The sequence below is a fragment of the Hippocampus guttulatus genome, chromosome 2 (genome assembly GCF_054856545.1).
Source record: "Hippocampus guttulatus isolate MCC_2025c chromosome 2, RoL_Hgut_1.0, whole genome shotgun sequence".
In the NCBI taxonomy this organism is placed as follows: Eukaryota; Metazoa; Chordata; class Actinopteri; order Syngnathiformes; family Syngnathidae; genus Hippocampus; species Hippocampus guttulatus.
In genome coordinates, this window is record NC_141262.1 from 20026182 (window position 1) to 20051269 (window position 25088).

Here is a 25088-nt window from a genome sequence, read left to right on the forward strand (position 1 = left end):
TCTAGGAAATGGCAGGCGAGGGGGATAGAGCGAGTGCATATAAGGTCTCTATACATGTTTAGCTCCCCTCCCTGCTTTCTCTGATACTGTATATTACAAACCCTGCGTGGGGGGGGATCAGTTAGAAAAAAGAAAGCCCTCAAGAGAATTTGGATTAGTGGAGAAATGCCAGCCACGTGGCAGGTTGGGTAAACAGCAAACCCAGGACACCCATGACGCCATACATCCTTGGCATTCCATCACCGGCCACAACATGAGATACAGTAGCAAATTTAAAAAAAAAAAACAAAGACACAGACTGAATGCAAGACCTTTTTCACTTTCTGTAGTAGACTGCCGACATTTTAACACTGCTTATTACTTTGGCTTTCGTTTGCAGTGGTGTAGAGCTGCAGTGCATCATGCTGACTCACATAAAGGTTACTGAATAACCTATTTCCAGTTAACCGTTACTCAAATACAACTCTTTCGAATCGTGAGCTGTTTATGTCTAGCAATACTGTAGTATTTCTTGCAATACTGTGGTATAATGTTTGAATAACAAAGGGGAACTCAAGTTAAAAAAAAAAAAAGAAAAAACTTGCAATACTGTTCGATGTGCCACCACTAGTCTAAACACAATATCCTGATTCCTGGTGCAAATAAAATCCTGATTTATATTGAAATTGTGGAATACAAATTACCATATTTTTTTATTTATTTGACCAAAATCGAAACCAATCCTCCCAAAAAGTGTGATTTATAGTCTTAAAAATACGGTTAAGAAAATTCATCCATCTTAGGGGGGGTTGCATTTTATCCTGCACTATTCTTTACTATCGCCTGAAATTGAAGTCAAACTGCCCCCGGTCTCGCATTGCAAATGTCACTTGACCAAATCCAGAAAAACGATGATGCGTGTGGTCATACTGCGTTGTGTTTCCTTAAATATGCCAAATATATTTGAAGCAACACTTGCAGTCAAAATTGATTTCGACTGGAGATTTCAATGAAGCTGGTGCTTTTTTGAAATCGTGGTCTATCCTCCACTCGTGGTAGTCGTCTGTGTGCCGCACTTCAAAACTGGATACAGTTCCAACTGTGAGTGAGAGAACACGCGGCAGGTACGCAACACTTGCAAAGTGGAATTGAAACACTGAAAATCATCTGTCCATCAGGACGCATTGTTCCATCTTGTATATTTTACACAACACCACATCACTCAACACAAGGAGCATCTCGTGGATCAGTTTTGACTCATTCGGCTTCATTGGCGGAGTCAAACCAGACAAACCGGAAGATACAAGCTGCGGTGTCACCTTTAGGGGCAGGGAGGAAAAAGTCAACACCACTTGATAATGACGGAATTTCCTTTGTTGCTTGGGGGAGGTTTTCTTGTTTAGCACTTAGCTTCGAGCTATGGGAGTCAGTCACTGCAGGCTCCTTCAGTCAATATGTAATGAGAGGACGCACCAGAGCAATTGTTTACACTAGGACCTGTTTGTAGCTACTGCTGCGGAGACAGCTGCGATGTCGGAAAGAATGCTCGAGAGAATGTAAAGATGATGGGAAGGGAGACAACCAGTGCGCTTATATCGCTTATATTTTTAAGACCGCTTGGTTAACACCACAAAGCTGAGGGAGGGGTTCACTGCAGCAACGGCAGGGCCGTTCTCGAAGCAATTTAACATTTGACGCTCACAACAACACCAACTGTTGCGTGGGTGTTTTGTGAATGATTCCTCACCTGCACAAGGAAGATGATCAGGAAGTAGAAATTGGCAATTCTTCGGAACTGCTCAAACAAGTTCTTTGGTAAAAAGTTCCACACGGTATACTGCGAGAAGGAAACAAAAGACGTTAGTGATCGCATACATGTAAAATTCTTTTAACAAGGATTTCATATTTACAAGCATGCGTGTATTCCGTCTGGGAGGAAGAAGAAGAGCAAAGGCAACTTCCGACAGATTTGACTTTGGGTAACTAGATGTTTTGCGCTGATTAAAACGAGATGTATCACCTAGAATTTTGATACCCTTGAATAATGTTAGTGAACCAAATGACATTGGCAACTCTTTCAGCGGCGTATTTTGCATGTTTGGAAGTGAGAATGACTGCTGCTGGTGTCAGTTGGACAGAGGCACCGCCTTATCGGCTAACACGCAGATCATCCATGCCCTGCTGCCAACTTGGCACTGGACAACTCATGTGCAGGGCATGCTAATTATTTCTTGAAATGACGCTGTCGGCTATGGTAAGGAGGCCACTTTGAAACAGGTGGAAAATGTACCATAGCAGCCAAGTGGAGACTGTAAAATATAACAACAGGCACGGCAACATGTTCAACTAAAATTTACAAACATTTGATAATGCCCAGTAGTGGTTTGTAAACATCACCCATTTCGTATGCTTGGTATTAGAGAAATTGGTCGTCAGAGATGAGAGTATGTCACATATTGTCGCTCTTGGCCAGAAAAGCATATATATCCTAATTTTCTTTTCCTATTTTGCCACAAATCACTTTTTATTTTTATAAATGATGAACCAATCTAAAGTATGGGCTTTTAAAACCGCCCAAACCATTTTTTAAATTCAGTTTGCACAAGTCTCCCCCAACCTCCCTCTTCCATGAGCGCTACACCAAAATGGCGGCATACAGATGTTTCATTTCAAATGAATTCATTTTGGTGGTATTCAGAGCCAAAACAGATGAGAATTGCGTGTGCCCATGAATGAAGAGATGAAGTACTGTCGTTTATTTATGAGCTAAGCTCATCCATGTATGATTATCATCAGATGGATAGTACTAAATAATTCACATAATAATCTCTCCTCTATCCCTCTTGGATATGAATTATGACATCTCAGTCGAGGTGCATCACGTAAGACAAGTTTAAGAAAAATAAACTTGCCTTGTAACTTCATCTTTCATTTAGAATAATGATTAGATCAGTATTTTCCAACCTTTGGAGTCAAGGTACCTCCTTTTACGTGGAAAAAACCTCATGTTAAACTAACAAACAAAAATACCACCAAAACGATGCTAACTGAAAGGTACTTAGTGTAAAATGTGGGCTCGCCCATCAACTAAGAAGGTAAGTTTGCAATCGTGTTCCTCACAACAGATTCACACATTAGCAAGTATTTGCAGTCACGCATTCTTTTTTTTAATGTAGTTATGTAGATCAAGTCAAAAACGATTTACTCATTTTCGGTTTTTGCCAAGCAAGTCTCAAGTCCTAAAATTGTCATCTGAAGTCTGGCTTGCCCCCCCCCCCCCCATTTGATGGTAACATCTGTCTCTGCTAATGGAAAACCATTGGCAAGTCGAGTTGTGACAAGGCAAGTAGGCACACTGAGTAGGAAAAAGGAACTTCTATAGCACCAAGGAAAAAAAAACCAACAACAACCACCCCCCCCCAAAAAAGCCAGACACACACAAATGGGAAGGAATGCTGAGATATATTCTTCAGACACTGACAAAGCAATAAGGTAGTGGTTATGAAGAGAATACATCAGACATGGGGAGGGAATTGAAATGCAACCACAGCAGAATAGTCCATCTCATTTTGCCCAAAACAAAAAGAGGAAAAGTAATGAGAAAAGAAGACGCGGTGGCGAGAAAGGGGACAGGCGGGGGTCGTGGTGGTGGTCTCAGTAGCATGCTGCAACAGCAAATAAGAGTTGAAAAGTGGCAACGGGCCAATATAGACTGTGAAAGCAAAAAGCATGACAGAGTTGTGGTATGAAGGAGCGTAAACACTACCGGGGTAATTAAAGTCAGTTTACCCTGACATACGGGCCGACGCAATTGATGGACCCATCCTCACCCGGGTCCTCTGCACCACGATAAATCCCGCTGCCGTCCTACAAGAATCTTGGCTTCCCACCCTCCAATAACCAATCATAACCACGAGCTAGGAAGACAAAATTAGCCAGAAACTGCATCAGAAGCAAGTGGATGAGATTTACAGAAGGGGGTGTGCATTCTATCAGGGCCTAGAAAGATTGAATTGCTCAACCTGCCAGTACATTAATAGACATGTATGTCACCGCCAAAGCCAGCGCTCCCATGACACACTAATAATCGTCTTTGGCTGAAAGAGATGTTGAGTATCTGGAGAGGTACTGAAATGAAAGTATAAAGAATGACAGGAATGGCGATGCTAAAGGTCAGTTCAATTCCAAGCATTGGAAATATGCTTGAAGCTAAACATATGCTGAGGACCCGAGGACAGTGGCCCTCTTTTGCCCCTCAATTGCAAAACAGGATTCATTGAGCTGCTCGTTCTGGTAACTAAACTGCCGGCGTGATAAGTAGTTAGTCATCGATTGCGATCGGTGATCAATGCCTTTCATTGCCGATCACAAAAAAAAAAGAAAAACAAAAAAAACAATCACCTGGAGCTCGTACATTTTCCTCCTGCAGTCAACAAGAGACCAGCACATGTGCTTAAAGGGGAAGTCAACCGCAAAACTTTCTTTGCCATAATATGTCCTAGGCAACTGGACGGGTCGAAACGCGGCATTCTGATTCGTATTGCGTTTGTGGAATATGAGTTAAGCAGCAAAATCCACCCGTTTTTAAGCCATCGCAGGAGGCGGCTGAAAATGACCTCACAATTCCTCAGGGCTCAGCTAACTACCGATCATGGTTTGCCTGTTTTCTGAAGCTGAAATAAAATTGAAATGTCAATAGTGTGTTAAAAAAATAAAATAAAATAAAATAAAATTGTATTCAGTTCTAACGTTTTAAGGCATTCTAGTTAGTAGCTTTATAGTATTTTGTTGAACTAATACAAATAAAATAAAGTTGTTTAGCTGCCGGCTATTATTTCAGTGCTTTTACTCATGTTTTCAGTTTTTGCCATGGGGTCGTTTGCTTTTTTCATCTTCTTTTAAAGTTATAGAAAAAAACTGACCCATTTTGTCACCTGCTGCTTGTTGTAAGCAATGTTGTTCTTACAGTCAAATATATCTTCAATCGCTGTCAATCTTTACATCATTCTAAGTACTGTATGTCAATTGGGATCATTTACGCCAACATGGTCATGCTGTACCGCCACGATTTAAAATAAATAAATAAAGAGTGCGACCTAATAATAATAATAGATTTTATTTATAAGCGCCTTTCAAGACACCCAAGGACACTTTACAATAACAAAAAACACAAAACAATACGGGTTGAGCAGCGGCAGTTTGTTACGAGTGTAACAAAAGTTAGGTAGAGCCTTGATGTTACACCACAGCCATTAACCACTGATAGTCGCTTATTCATTGAGCAGGCTTGTCACCACAACATAATAATTTCTTCAAAGAACTGCCAAAAGTAAACGTTTGCTTGCCTGCCTTTTACAATATGAGGCACACTTAAGTTCTGTACAATAGTGCAACATTCAAATGAGCATTGTTGGGGTGCTTCTTTGTAGTGGATTGAGTTGCCTATGATTTCTCTAAGACCCCGTCCTACAAGTGCAGTGGAGAAAATATGTTTCGGTTGTTGTTTCTCAGCACACATGTCGCAGATATTTCGGCGAGGGTCAAAGTCATTGTATTGCATAGCGTAGAGAGGTTTGCGTCACTAACACTTAGTACATTATGAAGTCCATGCCGCTGGTTATTTTTTTGCAGTTCCGGCTATGTTATAATTATGGTGAAAAACAGTTTATTCCAACAAGAGCACAGTAGGGAAGACCCAAGCTGGTTTCTGGGCATCTAAAACAGGCTGCGGTGCAGGTGTGCACCCCAAGTGGCGTCTTACCTTGGACGACACGATTCTGTTCTCACAAAACTTTGGCGGGATGAAAGGCTCGCTAGCAGAACATGGCCGATGACCCACGTAGATAGTCCGACTGTCTACTCTTCTTTCATCGCCTTTAAGCTGTGGGGAGGAGCAGAGGAGTAAGCATGGAGGGGAAATGGAGATATTTGAGATGAAGATATCGACGGTTAAACTGTGAATACCAATTGAATGTGGCAAAAAAAAACCTTAAATGTACTACTGGACTACCGTGTGTACTATGCATTGCGTTTTCTATTCTAAAGGCGGGTGGGGTGGCTGGTAAAAGTCCTGCAACGCACCACTTGTGTAAACTGGGAATTGTTGCAGGAAAATAAAGAGCAGGGAAACAGAAGCTGCTTAAGTCTTTGCATTTGAGTGTTGTTTTTTTTTGAACGTGTAATTTGCTTCAGCGTTTCCCCGAGGCACCATTTTCACTGAGCCTCTTACTCTTGCTTTTACACTTCCCCACTTTCATTTAGGGAGCACTACCTCACATAGTATCTCGCAAGAGACAAGGAAATGTGGCATATAGTTTTTTATTCTTCGGTGAAGGTCATGCATTGTTTCATCCTATAGCCATGTTGGTTACCCAGTAACGGCATAACATTATTCCCCTCTTCCAAATGACATTCTCGTATCCATCATTCACCTGAAACGCTCTCTTTTGCGGTCTTTATTTGATAAGTGCCTGCAACTGCAAAACAAAAACAAATGAAATAAAAACCTTCACATGAGCTATCAAAAAGAACCAAAATATTTTCGTATCATAGCGAGCTCCTATTTTAACCCTTTCACGCACCTTGTAACCCGAACACATGATAAGCTGTCCGCTGTAGTGACCGCTGTCCCTCAAAGGGTTCAGCAATAACGAGCATATAAGACTGCTTTGAAAACTGCAAGCTGTTTTCAAAGCAGTCTGCCATCTGTTTTTAGAGCACTTGGACTAATCTTTCATGGCCCAATGAACCTTATCAAATAGAACAAATATTCTGTTCAGGTGTGGTGCCAAAACTTGTCTTAACTTTTTTTTACAACTTTTCTACAATGAAACCTACATGGGCGAAAATCCCCCCTAGTGTGAAGAAATCTTGCATTAACACCATTTCCCACTTTCCTGCCCCCCATACAACGAAAAAAAAAACCCTGTTGCGTTATACAAAATCTTTTTCTCTGCTCTTGCCTCGCAACTATTAACAAAGTCTAATCCAACAATGACCTCTACTGCTTCGTTCAGAAACAGCAACAGCAACCACCACACTGGTTTACAAATGTGCAGTAGTCCAGGAAGTATTTGTTATTGTTAGTTTCAGACGCAGCAAGAACGTTGCATTGCTAAAATGGCGACAAAACGGACCTTCGGATGTCAAGCAGCTAAGACAAGAGCTCTGACGCTGGAAGAGAGGGGAAAAGTGATCAAAATGAAAGACGGAGGAAACAAAATAAAAGACGTTATCCAAGAAATTGATGTACCGTATTTTCACGACCATTCGACGCACCGTATGGTTGGGCGCAGTCTCATTAATGGGTGCTATTTCTGTATTTTACACATAGACAAAACGCACTGTATTATTGGGCGCGATTTTAAAGTGGTAAAACATACGGCAGCTTAAACATACGGCATGCATGCGCGCACGCTAAAAACACGTTAGCTTGTAGCATACGGTAGCATGCCAAGACATACAGATACAAGCTAAAAACACGTTTTTAAAAAGGCAACGAAGCAAAACGGAGTTCCGTTGTATTTTATTTAGCCATCGTACAATGTACTCACGTTTTTCGATCAATCATCACCCAGAAATCCATCAAAGTCCTCATCCTCTGTATCAGAATTGAACAATTGTGCAAGTACCGGTAATCCATCAAAAACGCCGTGTTCCCTCTCGTTGTCAGTCACTCTCATTGCACAGAAATGATGCCGGCTTTGCCAAAAACTCGAACAACAGTGCAAGCAGACACGTTCGTCCAAGCAGCCACAATCCATTCGCAAATTATAATTCGCTGCCTCTCACTCTTTGTAAAGTTGTGTTTGCCATCGATCATTCATTGTTCCCATGCCGCTCGCAACTTTACTTTGAACGCCCGGTTGATGCCGATGTCCAGCGGTTGGAGTTCTTTAGTCAAGCCTCCGGTAATAACGGCAAGCTCAGAGTTCATTTGCTTGACTTGGTTTTTCACCGCTGCTGTGAGATGGGCACGCATGCCAAAAGCATAACCGATGGCTTGAAGTTTGAACTGAGCTTCGTAGGCGTGTCTCTTTGTAGAATTTATTTTCGGGGGTTCTTAGAAACCAAAACCGAAGTTGTTTTGCAACAATGCACATAGCCACACTCTATACAGGTGTTGGTACCTGCTTGTAGCGTCGCTTTAGCATCCACTTACACGCCCACCCTTCACTCATTGGCGGCCTGCTTCCCCGCATGCCTGTCACTCACGTCTGCCTTTTCTCTCTCTTTCTCTCCATATATGTATATATACACGCCCACCCTTCACTGATTGGCCGACTTCTTTGCCGCATGCCTGTCCACAGTCACTTCCGCCTTTTCTCTATATAAACAGCGTGTCGGCTGTCAGTCAGGTTTTGGAACTCAGCGCATAGACAAGACGCCCCGCATCATAAGGCGTCCTGTCCATTTTGGAGAAAATTTTAGACTTTTAATGGCGCCTTATAGTCGTGAAAATACGGTAAGTGAAAGTGAATGCTGATCGTAAATTTCACAATTTCTTTCCCTTTTTTTCTTTCTACACTGACTATATGAAGTGTCAAATAAGTGTATACTCATACTTATGCACTTTTGGAATAAAAATAAAGAGTACACATATGTGTGTGTTTACATCTGAGATCAAATTTGCTACAGTGAAAACCCCCTGTTGTGAAAAATGTCTTGCTGCAAACATGATTTCATTGTAGAGGAGTTTCACTGTATGTAGAAGCTTGAATTTCACAAGCAATCTGGGTGACCCTCTTCAACGCCTACCCATTGAGAAACGGAAGATATTCACCAGTGGCAGTCACTGTTTGGATTCCAGTCGATTAATGTAAACATCCACGAAAGTAAATGAGCTAAGCATTCTCCTCTGGTTTTAAAAATGTAGCGCTAGGTTCAATAGCCGAAAAGACCCAGTCACAAACCAACCCAGTAACTTTGAATTATTATTATTATTATTTTTTTTTTTAATCCTGGCAACATTGTCCCTGTAAAAATGTGAAAAGCAAGATGGGCATCAGCGACTATTGTCGCACATTTATCTAATATAAAGCTGACAACATTTGGGTCAAGGAAGACAATTATGATGAACATCTCCTTGTGGCCTCGTGCCAACGAGAATTAGAGCAACCTAGACGGCGATCTCACAGGAATTTCGGTCTCAAACAAATCCTCGAGTGACTGAATTTCTTCAGATTATGTAACCATTCGCTCAGCATTACGGGTGAAATCACACATGAAACAAAAGAAAGATCACACTGCTTTTATTCATCCTTCAAGACCTTTGCACAACCCGCACCGCAGACAGGAGCCAGAATGTTTGCATAAGGCCTCTCTGTATGCGCAAGCAGCCATGTTCACACCTCGGTGTATGTGTCAACTCTCCCATCTCCATCTTGGATGGCACACATTAATAAGCCCTGGACCACATGGACCCGGCTGGCGGCTGCCAGAGGATCAAGCGGGGAGAGTGTGAGAGAGAAAGACTGCTAGAGAGGACGTACAAAAAAATATATATATATATAAAAACGAACAACCCACATGGGCAGATGCCGCTCCTTTATATTAAAACCACAACTAGCCCCCCCCCCCCCCCAGTGGGAACACAAAGGACTATTGTCGCACATTTATTAGACTCAGGCGGCTGAATCCTTCGTCCTTTCTGTGCTCTGAAATACTCACAAACAAAAGTAATGGCTTTGCTGATATACACAGACCGATCTTTTACCTGCAGTCAACTCTGCAGAGGGTGGCTTGCCCTTGAGCCATGCTAATGTCGACTGTAACGAAAGGTTGCCGCGGGCTTTTGATGAAGATTAAACACACAATTGCTGAAAAGCTGCCTAAGCAAGGTCTGACTTTGCTGATGACATTCGCCAAGAAACATTGGGGAGCTTGAAAGCTGGATTTACACGGGAAGTGACCATGTAACCGCGACTTGCTCGAGGAAGGATGCGTAAAACGTGCGTACCAAGAGCGGTTGGACTACTTCCAATTTGACATCACATTGGCAAGGGCGCCACCAAAGTAATGTTGCTCTCTTGACTGTAACATTGTCTTGAAATTAACATTTGCAAACAGCTATGAGAGTGAGCGTGTCGACAGTGGGTGAAATAAATGCTGTCGACTCGCTAATAAGGCAGAAAATACTCATTTTCTGACATTTAAGGACTTTTATTGTTGCGGTACATTAAAAAAAAGAAATTATGTCAACTGTGCTGATTGGCTGTTTCGTTATTTTTCAGTCTTGGCAAAGGTCTTCTGACTGCTCCTGTCGTAAAATATGATGAGGGTCACCGAATCAAATTAATTTTTGAAGAGTAATGTGATTATAGGTCTTTTAAAATAGCCGACTCGTTGACACGTACGAAAGGCTGCCGCCTAAGAAATACTCTGCCGATCGCATTCGCCTTGACATCAGATGTCAAAAATGCCAACACTATGCCAACACAGTTAAGCAAGCACGGCCAAGAGTCAAGCTCTACGATGTCGATACGAAGACGTAGCCCGTGTTCCTTGATGAAACGTTAGCGAATCGAGCAAGCTTGAAGCTTTCCATCAAATTACCTTTAGGTCTAATTACGCACACATCGGGAAGCCTTAGCCAGACTCTGATGACCTGCCACACTCTTGTTTTTATTTGACAATGGCTTTTGTTACAATTGTCATACTCTTGGTTGAATGGATGTGCTGGCTTGTGAATAAAGAGACAATTAGGTACTGTACATCACAATGAATTTGCACGAGAAACATTTCAGCGCCCTTTTGCAGCCTTGCTGTGAAAGCTGATGACATAACTTGACGAAGATTCTGAATATTGGTGTTGAGTCAACTTGCGTAATCTACACCGTTCAACCAACCGCATAACACTGGATGCCTCAAATACTTTTGTTCTTCTGTTATACAGAAGAGAATGTTTAAACCTAATCGTTAGGTGACAAATAGGAGGACAGGATGGCAAATTGAGTGTGGGAGTTTCATTCATTTCGAATACATCCAGGGAGGATTAAGGCAACCTATTTTGGATGGTGCAAAGTGTCAGCTCCACCAATGAAAGTAGGCCGACACATTTCAGATGAGTATTTGTCACTTTAACCACACAACAGCCCACTCTTTCAAAATGCACCACTTTGGGTATTACATATTTGCCATTAGAGCAGCGTCGCTGAAGGAGTAAAGATGTGCAGTCTGAAAGTTCCATGAGCTGAAGGTGACATTGAAACTCATCCTTCAGGTCAGGGGAAAAGTTTTTTTCAAATTTTAATTTTAAACTATGAGAAAGACAATGCAGGAAATGAGCTGTGTTGCCTTCTTGGTTGATGTGAGGAGGTTTGGACAGTTGCACAAGGTCCCGCATTGCTCACATTTTATTGCTACTTTGTGAGTCACAGTGGATGGAAAAACGATAAATTCCTGCCTGTTTGTCTGCATTGTGCAATTCAAGGCATGAAAGAGAAAAATAGACAAAAGGGTGTTGTCACTCATAACAGCTGCGGTTGCTCGACTTAAGCGTGAGCAAGCAAGCGTACGATATTCTCGAGACAATGAGTGTAATTTAGTGTTCAGCGAGCAAAAGTGGGCATGTATAAAGTATCTTGACACTAGCAAAACTAAATGTGCATTTATTAAGCTTGCGGGTCGCAATGCGGGAGAGGCCCCAAAAGCACAGAAAGGTTTCGCCATAATAGCTGCGAAGAAAATCCACTGGTGAAATGTACTTAAACACATTTACTGAGGTGTGAGGGCTCGGAGGGAAGCGGACAGAGCGCCGGGGAAACTAAGCTTGGACTTCTTTATGACCTGCACGTGCACGGCGTGCAGCGCTTTGAACGAGACGGAGAGAACAGCTGATATGCTGCAAACGCCAAGTCTCCGCATTATGACCTTGTACCTGACGCATAAACAAGCTGAAACGATAATCAATTTAGTTGTAACATATGTCGGAGCCACATCAATCTAATTTCCATCATTGACTATGGGGACTAAAATATTCCTGCGTTAAGTCTGTTTTGATGACAAGTTTGTGAGGATATTAATGTAGCAAACAGCTGTGAAGCCTTCATCAACAGCATCTAAAGAGTTTCGAATGCAAAAGCAGCTGTCTCCATTTCCTGTTAGCTTAGTAAAAAAAAAAATTCTGATTTCCCGGCTGAAGGTAATATTTTTTTAATTAAAATTTTTCTAAATTAATAAAGCAATTTACTAGAGGCTAATTTGGTCTTTAATGCAATTTTGAAACAAAACCAGCTAACTCCAAGAAAAGAAAATGTTCACATGACTAAGATTATACCGAAAAGTTAAATGTTATGTGAATAAAAATGAATAACGGGAACCAGAAGTACAGTCTTTTGAACTGACCCTCAACTTGAATTTCCCCTTCATCCGAATCCTTTAAACCACGCGTTTCAAACTCAAGGCCCGGGGGCCAGATCTGGCCCACCAGGTCAATTTATGTGGCCCGCGAAAGCAAATCACATACTGTACCTGTCAACCTTGGCTAATAGCTGCCCTTATAAATGATTACGATTCCACTTACAAAGTAACAAAAACCCGTACAACGGCTTACCGCGCATGCGCACATCATGCTTTATCAATCCGACCGTACGCAGCGATGAAAAAAATATACGATTGAGGATTACTTTTGCTGGTTTGCCGTGACAATAGTAGCGATCGACGACGGCATTGTCGTTGGCTACCAGCAGTTGAGACGATCTGGATTTGAGCCAAAATGGTCTTTGTGAGATCGGTTCACAATTGGGGTTTTTTCCTGTATAAAAGTTGTAATACGCCGTACATGATTTGAAATGATGAAAGGTATGAAAAAAGGTATAAAATACGGGGAAAACGTACAAGTCGACAGACAGGTATGAAATCACGTGTGTCAACGAGCTAAGATCTGTACCAAAATGTCAAATTGGCATGTGTAATAAATAACATTTAGATTTTGCAATAATTTTGTTACCCTGCTCGCCCTCACTGGAACAATAATTGTACAAACTATTCTAATCTACTTGACTGATTTCAAAAATAGTAATCTATTAATGTATTGTGTACGAGTGATAATTTTGTGGTTTCACGGTCATAATAGCCCTCCGAGGGAAGACGAAACTCCAAATTGGCCCGCGACTAAAATGAGTTTGTCACCCCTGCTTTAAACGACAGCCATTTGCACAAACTTAGTTCTCTGCTTCATTTCTGGGATCCTCAAAGATTGCGACGAGCGCCTGCAAAGGCTCTCTCGTTGAATCTGTGGAGCAGATCACCGTCACCACTCTGACTATTGCACATGAAATCATCTCTCTTTCCCTTAAACTCTATTTTCTGTTCACTTTCTATGACAATCGAATCAAAGAAGCACCGACGAGTTAATGAGAAAACACGGACGCAGCACTTCAGACCTTTATTTTTGATGAATTCAGCACAAGAGTTGTTTGGTTTTGTGGGGTTAGGAAATGAAACACAAAAAAAATAAAAAATAAAAAAAGTTGCCGTTGTTATCTGAACAGCACTTGGATTTGAACTTCTCTTCTGGTTTCACCTCACTCGCTTCAAATCGGACACAATTATATAATTCCATCACGACTAGCTTTGCTCATCCCGAGCTAGAACGACTTCATCGAGTCCCTCCATCACGTAACAGTATTTGCCTACTTCCAAAGAGCACAAGAAATCAGCTGAGACTTATCCAAAATCATATTCAAGTTTCTTGAAGTTGCAGCATCTGACCCGACATAATGAAGACAACCAAATAAATAAGATGAATCTTCAAACAATGTTGCTGGCAAGAACCAGGAAAAATATACTCCGCTGTCCATAAGGAGTCCATTTCTGCCCTTTGAATTGCACGGTCGACATTAATGTACCCCCATGAGGATGGTTATTTAACGCCACCGCAAGTGCAGTATAATTCCCGGGGCCCGCAAGGTACAAAAGTGAGGCGTCAAGGGTATAAAAGCATTACCAGAGACAATCGTGCCATTTCTTATCCCGAGTAGTAGTTGTCTTGTGACTCTGCCAGCAGATTACACAACCTCGTGTAATGTGCTCGTTTGACAGTCTAAGGCAAACTGTCACGTTAAATCTTCATTTTTTTTAAAAAGTTATTTTAGCTCAAAGAAGTCAGAAGTAATGAACGTCTTTGTCAAACCAGTTATTCTTCGCTGTGCCTTTCCAGTGCAACAAAGAAATTCTTAACATAGGCTAATTTGTCTAATTTGAGCACAAAGGTCCCTTGTATAATCATTTAACACTTTCAGATATACGAGAGTTGAAATTAATCCCAATAAAAACTTACAGTGGTGTGGGTGTTCTTATTTTTGTCACTCCGGTTATGACCGGCAAAAGTCAATTTTTTGGTCTCTTCAAATGTACTTGTCTCGGCATTAAAAAGTCATTTGACAGTTGAACGGATCAATGCCGGGGGACTATGAAGTCAGTGCAAATTAATGAACACTCTCCCGCTTAAATAAGCCACATTAATGTAAATCGAGACTGTGATAGAATGCCAATGCCACTACCCTGCAGTGAGAAAGGATTTACCTCCATCCTCCACGCCCCCCCACCCCACCCACACCATACTTGCAATGGCAGAGCATGATGAGCCCATATCAAAGGTGACTGTGCTCTTTGCACACACTGCTGACCCGAGTGACAACTTCAATTTGAGGCCTGATCGGATGGAGCTGTCGTTGATGGGTAAAGGACTCATTGTTCTGTGAGAATCCCCGCAGCTGTACAAGACACTGAGTGTTCTGTACCATGGGCTGGTACTGGCCTACATCGCACCAAGTCCCTCGATGATGAAGGGGTGGGGGGGAACAAGATCTTGTATTGCGAGCTGCTTCCTCAATGTGTTCTTCGAAGCCTCGCTAAAGACGCGGCTTGCGTTGCGCTACAGATACTTGAGCAATTTACCTGTTGTGTGGGAATACAACTGTGGAAATATCATCACGGTTTGTGACAACAGAGCAGCGAGCAATCCTGTCCTATTACAGTGGACCCTGACTAATTATGGGGAGTGGGCACCACGTCCTACTGATCGTGGGGTTAGTTGGCTCATTGTTTTATTCATTGCATCGCTCATGGCTAAAGACCTTGTGAAGATGATATTTGTGAGGGTTTTTTTTTCAACCAATGCCATTGTAAGAAATTTCCTCCAATCTTTTTAAGGCTGAGAGTTATTTCAAGGGTACTGATTAATGTGCAGCGCTACCAGTTTGATACACACTCCTGAAATAACACATTTGCTCAAATTATCTTTAATAATGGTATGATTAGGGCCCGAATGATTTATTCGGCCAGTATTAGCTAGTTGAAAAATACAATACAAAAAATCTGCCAGATTTTTTTTTTAACAACATAAGAAAAAGATAGACATACAAACAGACGCCACAAAAGAAATAGGCACCCAAAAAACATTGGCCAATTTTTGCCATTTTTCCTCTTTCTTGTAAAGTTAAACAAATACGAGGAACAGTAACAGTCAAATTATTACTTAATATTCTACCAGGAATTTACATCTTTACTATTATTAAGGGCACAAAAAATGTTCTTTTATTCATTAAATATATTTGAATTAATTGGAAAATGAATCCTCATCATTTTATTTTGCCAAATATCAGAATTGGCAGAGCCCAAAAAAAAGAAATGTTTTCAATCCATGAGTTGGGCCCTAGTTTTTATTATGTTCCATAACTTCAAATGGGAAATGAGTTTTAAAGCATCACAAATCTCAAGTCCAACTGCATCCTGAAATGTTTCACTCCTTGGTTTGAGTGTAAGTGGTGGTTTGTCTAACTTTTGCCCATGTGAATGGGTGGCAACCAGTCCAGGGTATGTACCTTGCCTCTAACGGACAAAATCATGAAACTTTCGCTCAATGTTTTCGAAAGTGAAGACCGTGCAAAGTGCAACCCACAAGAAAAGTCTGCTATGCTGAAACAGGCCCATGTTGACTTCCTCTGACGAAAGGCCCGCTGTTACCGAAATAGAAATGTAGACTGTATATCCGACTAGAACAAACTAAGGAATGATTTAGTTGTGTCTTCAACTGGAAAATGGTTTTGAATTCACTGGGCAAAGTTATCGTTTAACTACCGGTGAGTTTATTTTAAAGTGTCCATTTCCGTGGGCTTGAGACCTGGTCAGCAGATTATTATGACTTCTCCCGCGTCTCTTTCACCTCTCTATTTGCTACAGGAATTAAAAGAGGAACTGACAAATGTGAAAAATGTTCTGGGTTCTTGAGGAGAAAAAAAAAAACATCTCCAGTTTGCGCACAAAGTAAGGAGACTTTGAGCTGCAGTCGAGTCACACTTTAATCTATAATTAAAGAGAATTTAAAGTAGTGTGGCCATAAATTGAGTTTGGTTTTTCTAACCGAGTCCCTACGCTCTCTGGACTATTTCTGTATGCGAGAAATCGCCATATTCGGCTACGAAAGAGGAAGGTTCCTCCTGAGCCAGCTATTTTTACCTTCTTGCGTGTGAATTCGAACATGAATTCTTAAACAAAAGGCCCATTCAGCATTTAAAAAAAAAAGTGTTGAGAAAAAAAAACAATCGTGTCCATCTCCCCCAATATTTAGTACATCATCATTAATAATAATGTAGCCAGCTCCACTTTCTGTCATTGCTCCTCTATAAATCGTTTTTAAATTAGCCCAAGTTCAATAATCACACATGAATTATCAGTAGTATTTTTTTAGCTCGTTCCTCCGAGCAATGAACTGTGACTACCTTAAAATGGCGCGGTGCTTGACTGAAAAATACTGCCTGCCTGGTTGCTAGTTCACGGTGGAGATAATCATTGTTGGCTGTTGCCCAACGGGGGGGGGGGGGGGGGGGGGGGGGTGTTGACTATCCATGAGCTTTGCGTGTAGGAGGGGCCACGCTCTTGTGCCGCCCACGCGTTCGTTAAATCCTCATCCTTTTCTGTTCCGCCTCTCTTCGCACCGGCCACACAATCATTTCAGGTGAGGAATAAAAAAATTAAATGAAAAGTTGGGTATGACCCAAAAAAAACCAAAAAAAAAACAGCAAGCACATATATATATGCAAAGCATCTCTGTATTCACGTCACTCAGAAAATCTCCGGAGGAACCTTAATGCATATATGGATGATGAGGATGCATTTGGAGTGCCACACACAAGCCTGGCGAGGCGAGGCGGGTCAGGCGGGAGGAACCATGTGCAAGATAATTCAAAATAAATGAAGAAAGCTGAATTATTCAGATGTACAAACTGAGAATTCAACCTGCCTTTTGAACAGAAATGGATGAGTGCAAAAAAATAAAATAAAACTGTCCATCAAGTGAGATAAAGATTCACCCACTACTGGTTACACTCAAGGCTCTCAGTTAATTCAAGGCTGCCCCTCACTTTATTTCATCATTGCACAATCAGTCAGTCACTGCGCCTGTCATTACATTTTCCTCCCGTTTGTCTCAGACGTGCTCGGTAGCCTACTGTTGGCAAAGTGAGAGGAAGGAAGGGAAACAAACGAGCGAATTTTGCAGGTCGGCTAGCCGGCTAGCTTGCGCTGCGAGACTAACGGCGGCTAACCTGAGCAGTGAGAATCAATATGCATTCGTCGCTCCGAATCTAAAAGGGACTAATAAATCACACGGTTCTTCCGCGCAATGTGTGTGTGTGGCCTTCAGACACACTCAAGTGAAGTGCTCAGCAAAGCGACAGAACTCTGTTCAAGGACTATTGTCTCTTATCCGTCAGAGTATTCACAACGCGGTTCCAACAGGTACGACTAGCTCTCCACAAGAAAATGAAATTGTCACAGAATAGACAGCAGCTTAGAAGAAAAAGCACTTTTAAACAGGCTTTTCTTAAATTGGTAGGTATTTATTCAGTTAACTTGCTGCGCACACTTTCGCATGCTTGGATTCATTGGTCTCTGCCCCATGATTCATTCGTCCAATCACATTCAATACCTTCAAGGCCTTGCAGCCAGTCAGAACTGTAAAACTTACTCACTACAGTATAACAGTAGTATATAAATTACGCCTGCGACTTACGATTCCGGCTAGCATCTATAACTTCGAACGTGTTTGGCTTTAAAAGTCAGGGCCAGGGCTGGTGAGTGACGTGGGAGTCAGCGAGTTGGCCGTTAAGAGCTCAGGTTAGCGGCTAGCTGTGAAAACCAGCTGACCATTAGCCAGTCTGCGACTTGAGTGCCTGCGTGTCAGTTGCGCCTGTGCAGTTCACGTGCTTATTTTGTTCGGCAAAGCGATTAAAAGAATGCCGTCCATCTTTTGACTACCTGTTTGGGGATTACAATATGCTATAACCAGTCGTGGAAGGCTACACCAAATTATGACGACGTGTCGGCAATCAGACGTGTAACTGCAACGGAAAATTAGGCTTTGCGAAGAGGAATTACAGAACACCAGTGATGGTCACCACTTAGTGATTCAACTAGTTCGTGGTTTGAAGAGGAACATGACATCAGATATGGGGAGTTGAGAAGTCCCCATGAATTGAACATCTGAGATCAGTCAGCCTCTTCTGTCTCTTGAAGATATTTTCTTAAATAACAGCAGATGGAGGAAATGTCTGCAAATGCCCGATCCCAACTAAAACTTTAAAGAACCTGGAATGGATTCACTTCCATGATTTAATATGAAAAGTAAAACCTCCCGAAACAGATTGCGTTTGACCTTGGATGCTCCACCGCGGTACGCCGTTTTCGTATGTTCTGCAATGAGCGACTATCGCCTTTCTGCCAGGCTCCACCTCTCCGAGAACACAGCGCTGCCTTCAAGGGCTTGAACCAACATCAAAGGCGACTGTGGAATTTTGCATTCCTGTCAGAGCATTACAACCTCTGGAGCCGCCCTCCACATCCCCCTCACCACCCCCTCCCACCCCAACTGCCTGGCGCAGGAAAAAATAAAATCTCAGCACCATCCTAAATGTTTCTCAAGAAAATAAACATGGAGTGAGAGTCAAGTGAAATCAATGTGCCTCCTCTGATGCTTGTGGTAGAAGCACTTACGAGCTGACCTCACCCCCCCCCCCGCCCCCCGCAACTACGCTCACCCTTTCTTCTTCCCGTGGGTAAGCACAGGATGGTGTGATTTAGAAGCCCGAGATAACAGCGCTGTGTGCATCCACGTCTGAGGTCTCCGCACAAAATATTATTTACAGCCCACGGCGAGGGGAAAGTACAGCGGCAATCGTCTCCTGCAAGGAGCGCTTTCAGCTGACCTGGCAAGACTCGAGAGAGGCCAGGCGACGGGTCACACACGCCATCATTATGATATCGCCCAGTCTTGTCTGCAGACGCCGGACGATTCAGCACGCTGGTGCCAACACGTTACTGGTGCAGGAGATGATGATAAAGAGGCAGCTTAGCTTAACAATCAGCCCTCTCATCAATGATGACAAGCAGGGGAAATGCAATCAAAGCTATGGTGGGTGATACTATAAAATATAAAAATTACAAATATACAACAAGGCCCCATTGCGGCGTTCACTGTTCGATCGCGCATTCATTACGTTCGAAAAGAGAGGCAAGTGTTGCATTTTGCTTTCTCCGGCAGCGTGATGGAATTACAGGTTGCCTGCTGCAGCGCCGCAAACAAGCGTTAACTGTCAGGAAGCGAGAGTCTGGACTTTTAAAACAGGTGCAACGTGTGTTTTGAGTCACACGCTTAAGTGGCAAAGAATCCTGTCTCGAGTGCTTAAGACTCTATATAGTTCATGAAATCATCAAGTGAACGGCTGGATATCAAAGTGTAGACAACAGAATCATTCTGGTTACGCACACCCCATTCCAAAATCCTGCTTCCATTTCCTCACATTTGGACACTTTTTTCAAAATTATTATTCTAAATTAAATTCATTCATTCCTGTGACAAAAATGAAACCTTCATTTAATGCTACACACAACAAAGCGTGTGATGCGATGGTGAGCAGAGGCGCAGCTACAGGTTGCCCAGTCTTGTAAAGTAAAATAAGTAAATAAATGTTTTTCTCTAATTTTCGGAAATTAGTATTTTGGGTGAAATCGCTTCACATTTTACGACAGATTACCAAAGAACAGAAAACATTGGAAATAAACGTTTTGTTTGTGAAAGAAGAGCATCTTGAGTTTCTTTTGGTAGGTTTAGCGTTCGTTCATATTGCCGCAGAACAAAATATTCTGTGGCTCCTGAGAGATCAGTCAAAATGCTCCAAAATGGATGGCAAATGGCAAACTCTGCTGTAGGCACGATGAGATTACGTAGATTTTAAAAAATAATAATAATTTAAAAAACCACGATAAACCTTGTCTTGCGCCTGACATCATGTCAAATGACTGCAATTATAACTCTGAAGTTCTATGTGCCGTCATCTTAATGTTATCTGATATCAAGCAATCTCGGTGTCACATAAAGTGAGTCTAGGTGTCATATAAGGTGTTGTTATGCTAAATTAAAATGTCTGCCTATAGAACAATGGCCAGTGTGACTTCATTGCTGCTCGTGCATGCAAACCGTCTTGGTTGAGTGATACTGCTCTCGATTGCCATTTTCTTTATTATATAATCACGTATTTTATATTGCCACGCAGCCACGTGAAGAATCAGTCTTCTCAAGACTTCAAAGGTAGGGTGCAAAAGCTAATAAGATTGTCAAAAGAGGTATTAATTCAACAATGTGCTGAATGCGGTTGCAGTTTGCAGTGGCGTACGCAGGCACTGCGTCACTGAGAGCTGTTTGTGCAAATACATCAATTAGAAAATGGCACTGCAAGCAATGCAATGTAGCGTCACACTTGCGCAAACTGTAAAACATATTGTTAAATCAACAGCTGTAGTTTCTTAGTTTTATTATTACATGTTGGGAGGACAACTGAAGGAATCCCTGCCATGCTATAATGTGTTCGGATCACATCCGATCCGATTTTAAGTAGCTGCTGACGTGTAGTCCCAATTCAATACCTCCGCAATTCAATGAAAGAGAAAATGGAGACGACATTCAAATTGTCTCCAATATCTTTTTTTTTTTAAATAAATATATCCCAAGATAGATTCAGATTAAGATAGGGTTGCTGATGGTTTAGTGGTACACTCGCCTGATTTGTGTGTGGGCAGCGTGGGATCAGTTCCCACTCAGTGATGGTGTGGATGTGGGTGTGAATGGTTGGTTGTCTCTATATGCGCCCTGCAACTGACTGACGACCAATTCAGGTTGTTGTCTGCCTTCCGCCCTAAATCAGCTGAAATAGGCTCCAGCGACCCTGTTCAGGATAAGCCGTGTTGAAAACGGATGGATGGAGGGATTTCCCAAGATGATAACATGTAAATGGCTGTCAATAAGCAGTGGTTCCAGCACGCCAGCGCCTGTCATGAGGACAAGCGGTTCAGATTATGGATGGATAAAATCAAGTCAAGAACTAAAACATATCGTTCATGACTTCAGCAATTAAGAAAATGTAAGAATACTTTCTTTTTCAGCCGATACTGATCAGCAGATTGGCCTCAATTTCCGATCATGTCGATTTCATGCTCACTAGCGGTATAATTTAATGAGATCTTATGCCAACGCTGTCAAGATTCTAAAATGTTATGAACCCAGCCCCCCCTCACACACACAGACACAAAATGTCTTTTTTTTTTTCAAACATTTTCCTACAGAGCTGAATTTTACTACCTTATACTGAGGGATGCTTCTAATATCGTTACCCTCTCTTGCATATTATAAAAACCTATTACGAACCACTGCAGTTCTGCATCATCGCAAACTACAATGTGACATCAGGCCTAACTGTAAACGCTTTGAAATCCAGTTTATGCTTTTCTCAGCATCTACGATTAATGTCTATTAAAAGCAATTGTAAGATCAAGTTATCCAAAATCTTGTTCATGCACTGTATGACCTTTTGTGAATGAAATAAACAAAAGCACCAAATTACACACCTCTGTTAGAGACACACACACGCAAAAAACCCGATGGAAATGTGCATTTTAGAATGTGCCAAAATTCCTATTGACAAGCCACAAAGGTCATATGTGCTTTAAGCAAAAGGATCAAAACTTCAGCTTTTGGTTCCCAGTCACACAGTTCTACTGTATATTTGTGAAGCATGTCAACACTGTACCAACAATTTTATAACTTCAGTACAAGTTAGCGAGAGAGCTGAAGGAATCACTGCGTGTGTATGACCTTAAGGTGTGAAGGGGGTACGGGGGGGGGGGGGGGGGTGAGGAGGGGGAGGTCAACCAACTTGCAATGTCCCCCAACTTCCTGACTCGCGTGAACTTGCCTTTAGCAGTTTAGCTCCTCCGCCAACGGGGCTCAATTACGGGCCGAGTGAGGCCAACAGCTGTGGGCCAACAAATTATTCCGAGCTCGCAAGCCACTACTTAATAAAGGTAGCTTGGGTCCAAACCAAGCGGGGTGTCATTAGATAACCCTATGTGTGTGTGTGTGTGTGTGTGTGTGTGTGTGTGTGTGTGTGTGTGTGCGCGTGCGCGCGCGCGCCATGCGTGCGTGGGCGTGAGTGTGTCTGACAGTCTAACGCTGATACATACCAGTCGGTTGAGGCTTCTTCGTAGCATCTTGATTCCCACAACTCTCCAGGCGGCTTTGGTTCCACAGATCCGCCTCCCCCCCGGCCGCCCCCACGAGCAACTTTACATGTAAATGTTAGTGAAGCTAGTTCCTCCTCGGCTATCTATCTTCTACTCTACGGACGTTAGTTAGGAAAGCTGCGGCGGCGACGCTACATCCTCTCGGTTCGCCTTGTAGTCGTAGACTCCGTCGCCTCGTCACCATTCGCATCCTGTGCCGCCCAAGAGGCTCGGCGTCTCGGTTCGACCGTCGCGTTTCTTCCCTTCGAGGCTCCGAGCTGGAGCCGACGCGGGCATCTCGCTCGCTGGTTAACTGGCAGCTGGCTGGCTCGGGCGCCCTGTTGCTGCAGCGAGGAGCCGGTTTGGCTTGCGTCTTCGCCTGCTTCACAGCGATACCGGAAAATGCCGCTTAAATGGTTGAACTTGGGAATGCCGGCAAAACCGGGCCGGTGGCGTCACCTCACTGGTGAAGAAGTTCCAGTGAGTGGAGTGAGTTAGTGGTGGCGTCTTCTTCCAGTAAAAGGATAACTCGCCCCTCCCGACTGAAGGTGCGGCAACTTTGGCCCCTGGTGCACTCTGGGTAATGTGGTCCTGAAGACTTACAATACCCGCTTCCGCAATTCCCTTCAAGTGCGTGTTTTGAACGTGAGGTGTGACGTCAGGTGGTATGGCGTCCACGACACGAGTGTGCATTACGTCAAACGTCAAACCTTTCATGGCTTTACATCAAAGAACTACGGGCTACGAGTACTAAAATATATTTTTTAAAGATTTCTTTTCATGTACGCTCCTCACAAAGGTTTGGGGTGTTTGGCTTTTGGGTGAAATTTCAGGACAGACCTAAAACGTTTTCAAACCTTTACCGGCGACCTTAATGAGACCTCTCCGCTTTTGAATGCACATGTCCAACTGTTAAATGTTTCAGTACTTTTTGCACAAGTTGCTGTTCTTTAACAAGGAACTTAACGGCAAAATTCACAACAGGTGTCTGATCCTTGAATCAACCAATAAATGTTCTGGTTCAATTGGAGCTGGTGTTTAAACAGTTGTCCTCATCAAGTAAAAAAATAAACAGACGCTTTTACAGTTAAATCAGGAATTCCGTTTGATGCCCTCGGCAAGTCGCATCCTTGCCCCACAAGGAAACCCAACAAATGTGCTCATTTCTTTATTCTCTCCTTTATGGCCTTGACGAATAAAGTAGTCCTTTGCAGCCACTCAGTGGCATATTTGGCAATTACCAATCTTTTTTGGGGTGGCCCTCTATTACGGTACTCAGATTTTTGCAATTCAAAGCAGGAATCAATCCTGAGCCGGCATAGCTGTTCACTGTATCTCACATTCGTTTTATGTCAACTGGTGCTATATTTCAGCATCCTAACACAAAATGTGAAACTCGGAGGAGGCCTGCTATCTTCTTTGCTCTACATCAAGCAGAGTTGGCTGAAACTGCAAGGTAAAATGAACTCTCACATGGAGAAATGTTCTGCACAGCATCAGAGAGCCAGACAGTAGTCGCAGGTAAAAGGATCCTCCGACAAGGTTAATGCCTCAAAAAAACCACAGATACCAACATCCAAGAATGGCTCTGAACGTAAAGAGTGAAAAGAAGAGCAAGTACTAGCACTACCTACTCTTATAGTCTTAATGAAAATGCATGTGATGATCGCATAACATTGATACTCAATGTTAAATGGTAAGACTGCACTTCGGGTCTGAAAAGTCGAAGTCGATCTTGTCCTCGATAATCGTCCTATTTATTTACTTTATCGGGACAGTCCACATTAATCAACACAAGAATAAACAGTGTAAATGCGCCGGACTTGGCATAAATGCTAGTTTGCAGTCCTCATAGCAGATTCGAGCGGCGATTTGTAGGTGCCAACTGATTTGCGAGTGGCATTAGGTGACCGTACCTGACGACTCTGCTTGCTTGTCAACAGGGATTTAAACACAATAATGTAAAGAAATATGATATATCCAGGTAGAGCCGCAAACATTTTCTTTGCTGTTTGAATCATCCAGCCATCCATTTTCTACAGTGCTTATCCCCAATAGAGTCGTGTGTAAAAACAGGAGCCTGCACTTTATACTGTACTGCATATCATGTATATTTTCTGAGCTGTTTTCACTTACATCGTTAAATTGGGGTTCAGTACAAGGTTCTGTGAAGTCTTATTTCTTGATTGTGAAGCTAATTTTCACCAACGCAAAACTTCAAACATGACACATGACAATCGCAAGTGTGCAGCGTCTTTTCTAAACAATCAGTGCAACTCATGTTCGTCTCTCTGTTTATTTTAGTCAGCGTACAAATTCACGTAGTCAATCAAAAATAAACTATCAAGTCAACACGAGAAAGACCTACTGTGCACTCAAAACAGATGCAGTGCGGTCTTAAAACTTGGGCTCTGTTACCACCTAGTGTCGTGAGAGAAGAAACGCTGAAATTTAGCTGGTTATTTGAATAATTTATTCAGTGTGAACACCGGGCAACAGAATACGTATCCATTTTCCAGCATGTATTATACTGTAAAGTAGTATAGTAACAA

The 25088-nt window shown here is 42.4% G+C and overlaps 1 protein-coding gene across 11 annotated transcripts in view; it reads right to left on the reverse strand.

Annotated features, from left to right (window-relative positions):
* atp11c (ATPase phospholipid transporting 11C (ATP11C blood group)) overlaps positions 1-23065 on the reverse strand; it is a 45325-nt gene extending 22260 nt beyond the window's left edge. For 4 of the 11 annotated variants that reach the window (XR_015098105.1, XR_015098051.1, XR_015098057.1 and 1 more), the window contains exons 1-3: positions 22498-23065; positions 5741-5860; positions 1727-1816 (exon numbers count right to left, since the gene is read on the reverse strand). Coding sequence is in view for 6 of the 11 variants with exons in the window: in XM_086101211.1 (XP_085957337.1) it covers positions 1727-1816; positions 5741-5860; positions 22498-22524 (237 nt within the window). In the remaining 5 variants the exon portion in view is untranslated. The remainder of the gene's footprint in view (positions 1-1726; positions 1817-5740; positions 5861-22497) is intronic. The other 7 variants (XR_015098099.1, XR_015098073.1, XM_086101205.1 and 4 more) reach the window with 2 other exon arrangements.
* Positions 23066-25088: the final 2023 nt, after the last annotated feature.